This window comes from Vanessa atalanta, chromosome 29 (genome assembly GCF_905147765.1).
Source record: "Vanessa atalanta chromosome 29, ilVanAtal1.2, whole genome shotgun sequence".
NCBI lineage: Eukaryota > Metazoa > Arthropoda > Insecta > Lepidoptera > Nymphalidae > Vanessa > Vanessa atalanta.
In genome coordinates, this window is record NC_061899.1 from 4,696,645 (window position 1) to 4,710,973 (window position 14,329).

The 14,329-nt window shown below is 30.3% G+C and overlaps 2 protein-coding genes across 3 annotated transcripts in view; one reads left to right on the forward strand and one right to left on the reverse strand.

Moving 5' to 3' along the window:
• LOC125074933 (copper-transporting ATPase 1) overlaps positions 1–4,095 on the reverse strand; it is a 74,823-nt gene extending 70,728 nt beyond the window's left edge. For both annotated transcript variants that reach the window (XM_047686415.1, XM_047686417.1), the window contains exons 1-2: positions 3,825–4,095; positions 3,470–3,520 (exon numbers count right to left, since the gene is read on the reverse strand). In XM_047686415.1, coding sequence (XP_047542371.1) covers positions 3,470–3,482 — 13 coding nt within the window. In that variant the 5' untranslated portion in view covers positions 3,483–3,520; positions 3,825–4,095. The remainder of the gene's footprint in view (positions 1–3,469; positions 3,521–3,824) is intronic.
• A 461-nt stretch (positions 4,096–4,556) lies between these two features.
• On the forward strand, positions 4,557–11,647 carry LOC125075015 (glia maturation factor beta). The gene is made up of 4 exons (XM_047686556.1): positions 4,557–4,747; positions 5,048–5,157; positions 6,311–6,398; positions 7,337–11,647. Exons 1-4 carry the CDS (start codon positions 4,640–4,642, stop codon positions 7,454–7,456), a joined length of 426 nt encoding a protein of 141 aa, XP_047542512.1. The 5' UTR covers positions 4,557–4,639; the 3' UTR covers positions 7,457–11,647.
• Positions 11,648–14,329: the final 2,682 nt, after the last annotated feature.

Sequence of the window (14,329 nt, forward strand, 5' to 3'; positions counted from 1 at the left end):
CTTCGTGCGCGAATCCGAGTCGCACTCGGCCGATTTTTTCTTTTTAATTCATTGGTAACACTAAAGTAACCAGACAAAAAAGGACAGAACTCTTTTGTCTGTACCCATTAATGTTTAGACATCCAATACCTAAGCTTCAAACATGACATATTATAGTGAACAAACTTTACTGCTCTGTCTAGCTCTGTCTCTCTCTCACAATCCCATTGGACGGCAAATCCCATAAGATGACGACTTCAGGTGCAGGACCTTTACGTGTTTTCCAAGACGAGAGAGTGTACACACTCCCAACTTCGAGACTACGGGCTGTTACTGAGAATTTATCAAATTTACAAATAAACTCACAACTAGAGTTTTTGTTTATGGTACAAGAATAAATAAAAAAAAACAACAATTAATTTAAATATTCTTAAAATGTATTCTCAACTTTCTAAATCATTAGAGGTTTTAGCATTATGTAACTAGAAAACTTTTTACGCTTCTTTGAACTTGTACGATTATTTGTCAATAGTATAATTCGAGCGTCGAAGAGACGGCTCTAGATTCGTTATCGTGGGCTCTGATAAAAAATACGGCGTCCAAACAAACGCAGCTCTTATCTGTCAGGTATAGATAGCCCGTAGTTACACGGAGAGGTCGGAAAGACCATGGAATGAAGAGGAAAGAGTGGGCGTACTGATATGGTCACATTTAAATTTGGAACTAATTAAACTATTAATACTATTTATCCAACGGACTATCCAATAAAATGTATACGAAAGAAAACTACCAGGAGATTCTGGATTACAACCTAAAAATTGCGTTTTATTGCAGAGACGATCCGATAATAAACAGACCAGCCAAGAAATCATGAATTTCAAGAAGACAATTAACACCCTTTTATATTGTAGTTCAGTAAGTAACCACACAAAAAAAATTACAAATTCAAGATAGATCCAAAAGAAGCACTTACAACATTTCTAAGCTAAAACATAATAATATAAAAAATAATAAAAATATACAAGAAGAGAGTTTGAACAACACGCCCTGACGAATATCTTGACCAAGCGGGGATGTCAGCTCAAATGATTAGTAAAATGGAAGCCGTTGAAGAAACTGACTGACTATTAAAATGAGGTTAAGAATTAATTGAAAGGTATTCGTCCACCGTACTATCGACTGTGACTGAGTCAGACTTCGTCGAAAATGTCGAAAAAATTATAAAAAACAGTTATTTGCATCATTTGTATGGTTTGATAACACCTTTATGAGAATCTTAAACGATAATCTTGGTACAATAGATATAGAAGATGATCTCGGCAAGATGATTGACGAAAATGATTAATAAGGCACATCAAAAGCGACAGTACATTGACACATCCTAGCATTACTTGGAGTCGTACAGTGTGGATTCTACCTTTATTATAAAATGTAACTGCGGATGTATGACAAGTTCATTATTTTGAATCTGAGTGAAAACAGACTCCTCGCGATGGCACAAAAACAAAAAAAGTTCAAGGTGTTATCAGCCGAAAACATGATGGCTGTAAATTATTATGGCCCAATGCGCCATGGTTTGTACCCACATAAACATAAAAAAACCTTAATTATATTCACTTTTATTATAAATATACTTTTTTAGCAAATACTAACAAATTGATAGTTTATCGCAATCGGATAAAAACGTAATCGTTGGCGTTCAACCGTTTCCCTATTCTTCTAACGCAAGGGAAACGTCGGGAGGACTGGTACGTCTTGAATTAAATTCTGAGACATATTTACAATCCCTCGTGGTGTTACAAGCTCCAAAATTATACTCATTACGAGAGGATGACCAACAGCGGGACAATTACAGGGCCCTAATTATACAAACAAGCTGACAGCTTATCGCAGAACGATGTTCGGACTGGTAGTGCCCGAGATATATGTGTCAATGCACACACTTGTGAATCAACAACAGATATTATATATTCTACGATGATAGTCCTTTAATATGATATGCGGCCATTGATGTTGACATATATATCTAGTTTTTTCTTCTATATAGTATCTTTATTTATGTATGTTTGTATGTATATTGTATATATATATATAAAAAATAAAATTAACGGCCTGTAAATAAAACCTTAGCCTAAGGGGTCTTCTCTCTTTGAGGAGATGGTTAAGAGATTAATCAACCATTGTTTCAATGTGGCTTGGATACACATGTGAAAGAATTTCATTGAAATTATACACATGTAGGTTTCCTCACAATGTTCTCCTTCACCGAGGAGCATGGTGTGCACGTGTTCCAACCACTGGGCTACATCTCTCATCTAAATTACATTTTCCTCCTCATTTGTAACAGAAGAATTATCTTCTAGAATTAAACATGTCTTATATAGACAGTTCTAATAAGATATTTTCTTGATTTTAATATTTTTCTATAATTACTATATACATATTATAAAATAAAATTCTACCACTGCATCTGTAATAAACTCAAATACCCTCAAACAGATTTTCATATTGTTTTCACTAATGGACAAAGTTTTTCGCGAAGGTTTCAGAGTATAAATCTGAACTGTGATGTGTTGAAGTTATCAGAAAAATTATGATTACCAATAGAAATATATTATCATGTAAGAGTCAATTGCTTAAAGATTGTACATAAGGAATAAATAGTTTGTCCATCATAATAAATTAGGTTTTATTTTAAATTATTTAATAAAATAACTATGTATATTTAATTCATAATATAATTACTTTTATTTTCAAGAATACTATTTATTAACTTCATTTGGAACTAATAATTTATTTTTAATTAAACATTAGTTTAATTTTTATTAATATATTATATTCTACCAATTTATTGCATAAAATATTTACTACATTCATACAAAATTTATATATATATATAAATTCATTTTTAATATATGTCACGAGATGCATAGGAAAAATTCCATATAAATTCCTCTGTCTGACTGAAAATCCTTTGTATGTTGTACAATTTTTACGCAATTACCTCATAAGTGTTTGCTTAGACTAGACTACTACTAGACTTTTATTTTAGGCATGTAAAGCCAGGTTGAAAATGTATAGTAATATGTTTAGTATATTCTCGTTAATTAATCAAAGAACCCACTTGACGACAATCAAAATCATAAATTATATAGTAACAGTGTCAGTACTTATCCCTAAGATATTTATCAGTTTAAAACACTTATTATTATCTGCCTTGATAAAATATATCCTATATTTTAACTCTTAAATGTCAAGTAGCCGTGAAAAATATGCTACTTGAATTTACATATAAATCTTATGGTTTTAAATATATTTATTTATATATATGTTAATTTGTTTGTCATAATTTGTTACTTAATTCAATTTCGTTATTTAATTTTTGGTATTTAAAAAAAAGTTTAATTTCATAAGGCTTGTACATTAAATTGTTTTGTGATATTTTTTAAAAATTATGTATACATTTTAATTAAAAAAATTATAAACTTACTTGGAGTATCCATGATTGTTTTTTATTCAATTCATTCCTTTAATATAGAACCTGAAAAAAAAAATTGTCTTCCAAGTTCACAAACAAAGCACATTGTACTCAATACAAATTTAAATTGTTGAAAAACTTAGTAATGTCATATAATTTAATTGAATGACTTTTAATTGTTTAAAAATAATTAATATTAATTATCACAACAATAATTATAACAGAGCAATTTGTAAAGTATAGATCCTCTTACTTTCGATTTTTTTATTGACAATACGATCTGTCAAAACAGTGAAAGTATTTTTTAACTTATAGGCAATAAGTATAATTATCAAACCCATTAAGTAGGAAACTTAAAATAACTTACACAAAATTTGTATGAGAAAGTTATTGACCTCTAAATAGGACACATAAACGCCACAATCGCAAATAAATCGCGGAATAAAAGATAAATTTAAAAATACATTGCACTTTTGAAATAACTCTACGTAGCACAAATTTTATGAGTTTCTATGCACAGCACATACAAGTTTAGAGTCTTCCTATTCTTAAATATTTATACTGAATCGAAAAACGAGGTATTTTTAACAGAAATCTATTTTAATGGAATTCTTTTGATATGAGCGATTTGACATACAATACAATAGGCATACTTTACTGTCAAGTGTTGACAATTCAGAATTCATCTATTATATACAAAAATATGTCAGCTGTTAGCATTCCGTTTCATATTTAAGTTATTAACAGATTTACTAATTATTTGAATAAAACAAACCATTATATAATAAAATGTCTAAGAATTATATATAAATAAACGGACTTTGCGAATATTTCACTTTCAACTGTTGAAATTTCTGCTTGTGTTGCTGTAATAATATACAATTATATTTTGTGTTTCACACAATTTAATTGATTTATGACGATTTTTATATTTAGAAAATAATATTCTGTATTAAAGAACTCATTTCGTGGGATGGGTTTTGTTTCTATGTAAGATATTTTCAAATACAAATATGTCTCGGAAATATTTTTTTACACTGGCAAGACTTATCTATTCAAATCAGCTCACAGCTGTCGCCTGTCAGAAATTATACTGTTGACGCATGAATAGGTTTTAGTTTAGGTGGAGTTTCCGCAGTTTATAAACTAATTTTAACTTTTGTTATTTTTAAATATTGAAAGATGTCTGGTCAAAACGTAAACGTTTGTGATATTGGTGATGATGTCAAGGATGTATTGAAAAAGTTTAGGTTTCAAAAACACACAACAAATTCTGCGCTGATACTGAAGGTAACTATTTATTATTTTTGAAATGTTACAAATACTTTTTGTTTGTATAAAATGACTTACAAACGTAATTAACACCGTAATAATGTAATTTGAATTATGAACATGTAAATTTATAGCGTTTTCGACGTATAAAACTTGGAACAACTTCTAAGGTTTCATATTCAAAAATATTGCATTAAATGATGAAAGATAAATTGCCGGCAGTTAATCATCGATGTGAATGTTTATCGCTAACGCAGCTAATGATATTATAAAACCTTATCGATAATGTTTTTTTTTTAATTAAAAATATTATTTTAGGTAAACAGAGAAAAACAAGCATTGGAAGTTGATGAGGAACTTGAAAATGTTGAACTTGAAGAGCTGCAGGACATCCTTCCATCACATCAACCACGATTCATTGTCTATAGGTGATCATTTTATTCATATTTTGATAAATCTTACTTGGTGGTAGGGTTTTGTGCAAGACAAAAACTACTTACTTAATTATACTTAGTATAATTGCATTCTGGTTTTAAGAGTTTGTAAGCAAGTGTAACTATAAATTTGCCTCTTCCAATAGAAGGAGGAAAAAAGATAAACAAGTCTTAGAATTAAATATTTCAAGTGATTTTCTAATAATTCAGCTATATTGTGCACTGCTAAGAGATTATGATTAATATATCTTTATTTATAATACAACACTATTACACTTAACTACTTATTTCCACTTTAATTTTACGTTCGAAATTCTAGTAACAGTTTTGTTGATGTTCAAATTGCAATTTATTGGCGAATCTATAGTGAATATCATAGATTAATCAAGCTCTCGACCAATGATATCACGTCAATTAGCTGTCAAATGTTGTTTATTTGGCTTTTATCCTGTTATGGTCGTAATACAGTATACCTAAATTAGGGATCTAGGGTCTTGGTTCCCTATGTTAGTGGTAGATCAGTGAAATGAGGAATGATTAATATTTCTTACATTACCAACACCTACAAGCACTGGTGAGTGGTGACGACTTACCATCAGTTGGCATTACCACCAAGAAACAACAATACAAATTAAACGAGTTTAAAATTGTATGATACAGTTTTATTTATATGTAGTATAAAATTGTAATTGATAACTATTCCAGTAATATTCATGATTCAAGTTTACTATCATTGAAACCCAGTGCATGTTTATCTTTTAATTATTATTATATTGGTTTGTCAATGTCCATGACGGTTCATAGACAAACTAAACAAGACTTTTTTTATTGTATTTTTATTTATAATATGTTATTTTAATCATATCTTTATTCTACTTTTGCATGCGGAAATGATAAGTTATGTGTTAATGCTCTGTGTTATATACTTGAATTTACAAAAATGTGTTGTTACATGTATGCACGTGAGAAGTTGTACTTCTTTGGTGTAATTAAAAATAGTTATTAATTGCATTAAATTAGTTAATTACAATTAAATAAAAATGACGATTAAAATTACTACTGTTATTATGAAAAATTTATTTTTTTCTTAATGTTCATAAAGAAGTATTACTTCTTTTAATAATAATATGTATAATTTATGTTACAGCTATAAATTGGAACACAGTGACGGACGGACATCATTTCCGATGTGTTTTATATTCTACACACCTCGCGATGCTCACATGGAACTTCAGGTAAATGCATAAAAAAATATTTCCATCGATGATTATGTCGCCTTGGCTGATTGCTGATGATCGGTCACGGCGACTAATGTCAAGGGAGACCAGCCAACTTCGCAGGACATATTACAGAGGGGTGGAAGGGGCGACACGCCCCAGGCCTGCAGTATTGGGCGGCCCCCAAATCCATCCGCGTTCCTCTGATCAAATCCCAAACAAGATTCTTAAAATGTGCTTAGTACCTACATTATTATATCATTTCATCAAGATCAAAACACTACACTCTACGACCAGACTAGTCTAGACTTTTTACACATAAATATATATATTATATAAAATCTTATTTATACACACAAATGTAAGGGGCCATTGATTTATTACGTAAGGCTATTTTCGCTTGTTTTTGACGCTTGATTTGAGATAAGTATAGGCCGACCCCCTCCCCCCTGTTTAATATTTATTACGTAAGAATCTAAAGGCAAAAATGAGTACACGTTTGGTTTATTTTAATTTTTATGTTTCAAAGCATAAATTTTTTGAAATTGTTATTCGTAATTTCAAAGGTACTTATAATCTTTATTTTTTGGCCCGCCCGTTGTCATGGAAATGGAAATATCGTTTTATACCTATATGCATCCGAGCGAACCTCGACAATCGAACCTTTTTCTAATAATTTTAACTTTTTTTAAAAAAATTTTTTTATCTTACTTAAGAACTATCGAGACTCCTTCCCACCCCCATGTAAGAAAACATAAGACATGGTCGAACCCCCTCCCCTCCTAAATCGTTTTACGGAATAAATGAATGGCCCCTAAATTGAATAAATAGCTTGTAAAACTGAATTTTTTTAAAGCTGACGGGCTTAGACCGCCACTGCTGTTTGACGATGATATAAATGTTAGATACGCTGTCCAAACGTTTTAAAATAGTGTCGTATTATTTTGTATTTTCAGGTAATGTACGCGGGAACACAACGCGCTCTGGCCGCGGCCGTCGGCGCTCCTCGACTGTTGGAAGTTAGAGAAATCGATGAACTCACCAGCGAATGGCTCATCGAGAAACTAAGGAAATAGAACCTAAACTATTGGGGCTATTGACCAATATAGTCATATTACGTAAGATTATTTAAGAGGATTACGAAAGTGTTGCCTATATATATATAATTCCTATATTTTTATTATTTATAAATCGTAGGGCTATTGTCGTTCGTGATGACGTTATTCATATCACAAATTAAAAACTCAACTAGCAAAATGACGTTGCGACGATACTGATTTGGCGTTACGTTGCGAAGGATTTAGAAAAAGATAGGGTACCTAACACCTAGGCATGGGCGATATCTGATTTTTGTGATATCGCCCAACGAATTTGGATTAAATAACGATGTTGACCGAATTGAGATATCGCCCTGGCTTTGAACGATACATTGTACGATATGTGTGAAAGAGATGAAACGATCTGGTATCGAAATCGGTTTAAAATTCGCTTCATCTCTTTCTCACAGATGGGTTGCTGTAAAGTTGAAGAGAGACAGGGCGAATATTTCACGAGTTTAACGTTATCGTATTTGAACGCTTTGACGTACCAGAACGATATTCATAGTTTTTTAGTTGCGGTGAAAACAGTTATAGATGAGGAGTCATCATCAAATCGATGGCATCTGATATTCCGAAGACATCCGGTTTTAGATGTGTATCGATATATCGACCGCATGCCTCCTAACATCTGAATCCACCCCCACGCGCGGGGCAAGTCGCAGACGAAAATTCGTAACAGATACAGACAGATATGGACCAAATTAAATTAAACTGTAATTGCTCTTAACACATCCAGTATCATCTAACAATAGGTATTTTACAAATTTACTAAATGAGCAATAAAATTAAATAATATATTAAGAATAACTAATAGTTCTATTTTAATGTTACCCGTCGATTTATGACGTAGATCAACCAATCAAAACCCGTTAAATCTAGTGTAATGCAATTCCAGTAGTGTAATTAACATTGTCTGATATACAAGAACAGCGTCGATAGTAACCCTACGATGTAAAAATATAGAAATTATTACAATCTTTTTTATTAATAATAAATATAATACAGGTTTTATAAGCATTTTTACAGTATATTGCAAAACAAAATTTATTATAAACGTCAATAGTCCAATGGTTGACGGCCCAGCGATGTAAAAGGTCGGATCGATGCAAACCCCTTGGGCTATTGTCGTCCCCACTCCTGACACAAGTGATAAGCTTAAATTGAGGGGTAAATAGGAATATTAGTAATTCCTTAATCAATTTGGGGCATTGCTACAATCCTATATTAATAAAAATGTCATTCCTTGCTAAAGCCTATTCCAAGTACAGGAGGAGTAGAGATAAACAAGTTTGACCTTGAAATGACGCGATATCATTGGTCGAGAAAAATCTATGATATTCATAACGCGATGTCATTGGTCGAGGTCTTGATTAATCTATTGTAGTAATTATAACGTTGTATCTAAAATAAGAAATGCGTTTTGAATGTCGAGGAAGTTTTCATCAGCACTTTGGAAGTAAAATTAAAGTGGATATAAGTAGTTAAGTGTAATGGTGTTGCATTATAAATAAACATATATATTAGTCAAGAACTGTTTTGTTGTGCTCAGAGCAGAGCTATTAACAAATCTCATGGAATTTGTAAAACTAAGGTCTGTTAACCTTTACTCCTTCAATTGGAATATTTTAATATTACATTCCGAAGAAAGTTTATATTAAATTAATTAATTATTTATCTTCTCATTAATTAATAACGTAATTACCAAAATGAGTTTTCATGTTTAAAAGACATTAATTTAAGTATAATTTATGTTATTGCTTGGTGCTAAAAGGATCAAAGTAGATCTTTGAGTAAAATTCAATCGACCTTATACCATTTGAGAAACATACAAAAAAGATGTCACGTGACACCCGTTTGTAACGAAGTTTATTTTTCTATATATTAGGTATTAAAAAACAGACCATGAAATAAATCAACAATATTGAGACTTGTTATGAAAAAAGTTTCAGTTATATAAAAGCGTATATAATAGAACGAGACAGAGAGAAAGAGAGAGGGGATAACGGGTTTTCCTTTCGTGACGACATTTGCCATTTCATTTTACTGTAAGTCGCGTTAAAGAACTTCGTCGCAATAATTAATTAATTAGTTCTAAAACGGCATAAGCTTAACCTACAATATAATACAAAAAGGCTTATGTTCTATTAAGCAACCGATATCCGTTCACTGTATCGGTTCTGATTATGAAAATTAAAGGTTTTTGATATTGACCCTTTTAGAACTAGGCTACAGATTATTATTTTTTTATGTGCTTGCTTATTGTGGTCTAAGGATATTTTAATATTATAAATACGAAAGTAACTCTGTCGGTCAGTCCGTTTGCTCTTTCACGGTCAAATCACAGAACTGAATTTGATGTAATTTGGTATGAAGCAAGATTGACCGATAACGGGCGAAGCCGCGAGCGACTACTAGTATTATGTTTATACAGAGCTGAGAAAAGAATGAATATGGCTCAGATTCTCCAAAAAATTAATAAAAATATTTTTTTGTTTTATAGCCCATTTATTGAGGGGCTATAGATTAAAGCTATAGAAAACGACACTGATAACTTCTTTGCACATTTTTTACAGTAAATTGTTTGTAAAATTAAAAACTATCAACACATATTTGATATTGTATGACATAAGATTTAGATTTGAAATAAATGAAATCAAACTTGTAAAGCTGCGTCTCCATAAGTGACATTGCTATCGTTTTGGTGACATAAGTCTGTAATCAACTTATGTTCCCAAGGTTGATGAATTGAATATTTCTTTGTCTGGGCGGTGGTGACCACTTACCGTCAACGGCCCAAAAACCCGTCCGCCTAAATAAAACACATAAAAAGAAAATGTTGCCGACAATCATTGTTCACTTAAATATAAAAGAAAATCTTGGTCTTGCCATATATCAAATTTAAAAGAGTAATAAAAATAAATTAGAGACATCCTGAATTGCAGTTGCAAACATAAATTGCCAACAATTTCCATCGTAACACATTAGTATATAAGTTTCAAATAATTATATTATATTATACCATAAAGCAATATTATCAAAACCAACCTTTTGATAGTTTTTTTTTTTTTTGAATATATACAGGGTTATTGGTAATTCACCGTATTCCCGTTAGCAGAAGTCAATTATCAATTTTGAGGTCTTGCGCGGATGTCACAGGCGTCGTAAACTATGGATTTCATGTGACCCTGGACATGGAATGCGAGAGGCCGTGGAATGGGTCCTCCTCGCCCGCAACGATTAGAAAACGACTCAATGGCTTTAAATACATGTTGGAAGATGCATTTTTGAAATACTTACTTGTAAAAAAAGCTAAAAACGTAATAACTCAGAAATGGTTCACTTTTGCAAATAGTCACACCATTCATATCTTAACGGGAATACGTTGAATTACAAGTAACCCTGTTTTCTTTACATAGAGCTCGAAAATCTGGAAATATTTTGTTATTTTTTTTATATATAAGTTTACCATATATATAGTATGAATTTAAAACAATTGTCTAATATATAATTTAGCTTCAAATGTATAGCATTTTTGGATGAATTTGTAAATTATTATATAGGCACAAAATAACTGTTTTTTGAGTATTTTTTATGGGTTGATCTGTGATTGGATAAAAAATATACATTCGAAATTTAACTTCTGACATTTATGCCTCTGATCTCTTATAATCTGTGCTTATGTTATTAAGTTTAATAGGTTGTACGCGCTAATCAAAAGTATTTCCAGCCTTATTTTAAAAAAATGTTCGTCAGCTCAACTTTATCAATAAATAGGTCATCCATTTATTGAAAAAATTTAAACTAAAAAATATTTGTGCCGTGACTGTGACGTCACGCACGTTGGTTTAACCAAAGCAAATGTACTATAACAATCAACTCAGAATTTACTCCCAATTTTTTGAACCAATTGATTAGTTTAGTTCAAAAGGGGATTCCCCCTGATTTTAACATTAGTATTTTGTTATTTATAGTATCACATATAATTAATATAATTGTCTTTTATATTATAATATAATTAATTTCACCCCTTTTTTCTTCTGCATTTATATGAGCATGACAATTTTTGTTGTTCAAGTATTGATTAAGTATTAAATTAAGGCGAATAAATTAAATGAATAAAGGTTTTGATAACAAATTTATTTATAACAAATTATTTTGTGTATATTTATCTATAACAATGAATAAAACTTATAAAATAATTCGTTTTTATTTACCACCATCTCTATATAAGAAAAACAAAGGTATTTTTGCAATTTGTTAAGTTTTTAATTTTTTAAATCTTGTGGACCGGGCCCCCTGAGCCCCTGGGGGCCCTCTAACCTAAGCTATGAAAAGATCTTTGAATAGAGATGAAGTATGGATTTAACTTACTAATGACATGTTCAACTTACTGTATCCTGTATCCCATTTTTATTACTATCTATAATTTTGAATGCCAATATACGTTAAAGAGGGGGCGAGGGCCCGATTCTTTTTCTATGCTACGGGGCCCTTACCCACCTAGCTACGCCATTGCTTGCACTCAAAGTAAGGCGATAGGCTCTTTTTATGACAATACCTAAAACGCGAGCGAAACCATGGACGATAACTAGTGTAAAATATAAATATTTTTCCTATTTATACTGTAAAATCTAATCTATTTTTTGTGTAAAATAGTTTAAAAAAAATCGAAAGCTATTTACAAATTGTGCGACAGGAAACTTACCGTTTCGTTATCATACATATGTGTATTTGAATCACATATACTTCATTCCAACCATAAGAGGAGAAAAGCCAAATAAACAACATTTGACAGCAAATTGACGCGACATCATTGGTCGAGAGCTCGATTAATCTGTGATATTCACTATGGATTTGCGAAAAAATTGCGTTTTTAACATCGATGAAACTTATCGGAATTTTGGAAGTAAAATTTAAGTTAAAATAAGTATTTAAGTGTAATAGTGTTGTATTATAAATAAAGATTTATTAATCATAAACTCTTAGTAGTGCACAATATAGCTGAGTTATTAGAAAATCGCATGAAATACGTAAATCTAAGGTTTGTTTATCTTTATTCCCACCTCAATTGGAATAGACTATATATTCTTTCTAAATAAAATAAACATTTATAATTGTAAACTAAGATGATGGACTGAAAACTACTGTCAGTTACAAGCATAAATATTATTCAACTGCTACATTTTAAATGCTGTTATTACAAGCTCTGTGGCGATATTCTAACTTGTTAAAAGATTGTGAACCGTACCTACCATGTTGCTTACAATTGAACGCATTATTTTTCGCTAGATCATATATTGAATGAATGTATAATTAACGCTGTTTAGTTCATAGTGTTGTCTTATCAAAACAATTAGATTCAGATTTTACTACTTTTTTTTAATATGTAATATTCCTAACAGTAAATTTCAGTATCCAGCGTAACCTAACCGAAAGATTATAAGTCGATCTAATGATATTTTCATTTATTATTTTAGAGTCATTAATATGGAATTCTACTATGTTTGAAAACGTACTTCAAAATGTTGATTTTTCCTAATAAAAAACTACAAAAATATTATATCGGCCAAATAAATACGCTTTCTTGCCATAAAATTACATTACATTTTAAACCTTTTTTTAGTACAAAAAAACGCTGTCAGTCATTTTGGTGACGTCATATTGGTAAAAACAACAGTCGTCTATGTACGACCGATAGTTATAAATATTTAATTTGTTATATTATTTATTATTGAATAATGAATTACAATCGTTATCGTTGGTGTATAATGTCTGTTTGTACAAATAATTAAAAGTCGATTGTATTTATGTGAGGATCATCTCCAACGGCCTTATTAAAATCTAATAATATTTTGCCCTTCTTCCTGTATATGTATAAATAAAATTGACGGTAACATAACCTACAATTACTATGAAAGTTGATAGATATGTACCTAGCTGTTTACACTGAACTGACAGATTTTGCCCATATGACGTCACGCCATGGCAGCTCGAGTTTTAGGTCACGTGATATACAGATGAAAAATTGACACTTTTAATTTGAATATTATAAAACAATAACGTGCTTTTATGATTCTAAATCAGAAAACTTAAGTATATTTCTACATAAATTGAAATTTTTATCAAATTTCATAAATCATTTTTTACTACCGAAAATACTCAATGGTAAAGCGAATGCTAGGGGATTATTAGGAATATAACAATTAGTAAAAAAGTAGCAAAATTTTGAATGTTTAAAATTGTCTTTGATAATTTTTTGACAAATGACAGTACGCCATGCTATGTTAGAGTACTAAGCTAAATTATTATGTTATATTATAAGCAATATAATAAGCATTTTGGGAACATTGTTATATTTCATTTATCTTTGATTCAATTTAAAGATAATATTTGTAACAATCTTAAATTAACTTAATTATATATTTTTAATATTGTCCAATAATTTTTCTCTTAATGTGTTAAAATATTTGAGTGCATTTTATGTTTTATCAATCGGTGGAAACTTCGCTGGATAATGTGATTTAAATTGTATTATGTAATTAGATTATATTTTATATCTGTTTGTTTCCCAAATATTAAATAAATAAATAAATAAATATAAACACTAATAATAAATTAAGTATATATACAGTGTAATTAGTAGTGAAACAATGCAATCTATATTAAAATTACAAATGCGAAAGTATCTGTCTGTTTGATACGCTTTCACTGTCAAACCGAATTTGATATGAAGTTTGAAATTTAGGTGTAACAAGGATTTAACTTTGTTCTTATTTGAAAATGAGCTATTTATTGCAAACACATTCTTTAAGTTGGATAGCATAGTCGATTTAGTAGCATGTTTTTTAT

Coding starts and splice junctions, on each gene's coding strand:
- LOC125075015 (XM_047686556.1), top strand. CDS start 4,640: ATGTCTGGTCAAAACGTAAACGTTTGTGATATTGGTGATGATGTCAAG. Junction 4,748..5,047: donor ATTCTGCGCTGATACTGAAG/GTAACTATTTAT, acceptor ATATTATTTTAG/GTAAACAGAGAAAAACAAGC. Junction 5,158..6,310: donor CCACGATTCATTGTCTATAG/GTGATCATTTTA, acceptor TTTATGTTACAG/CTATAAATTGGAACACAGTG.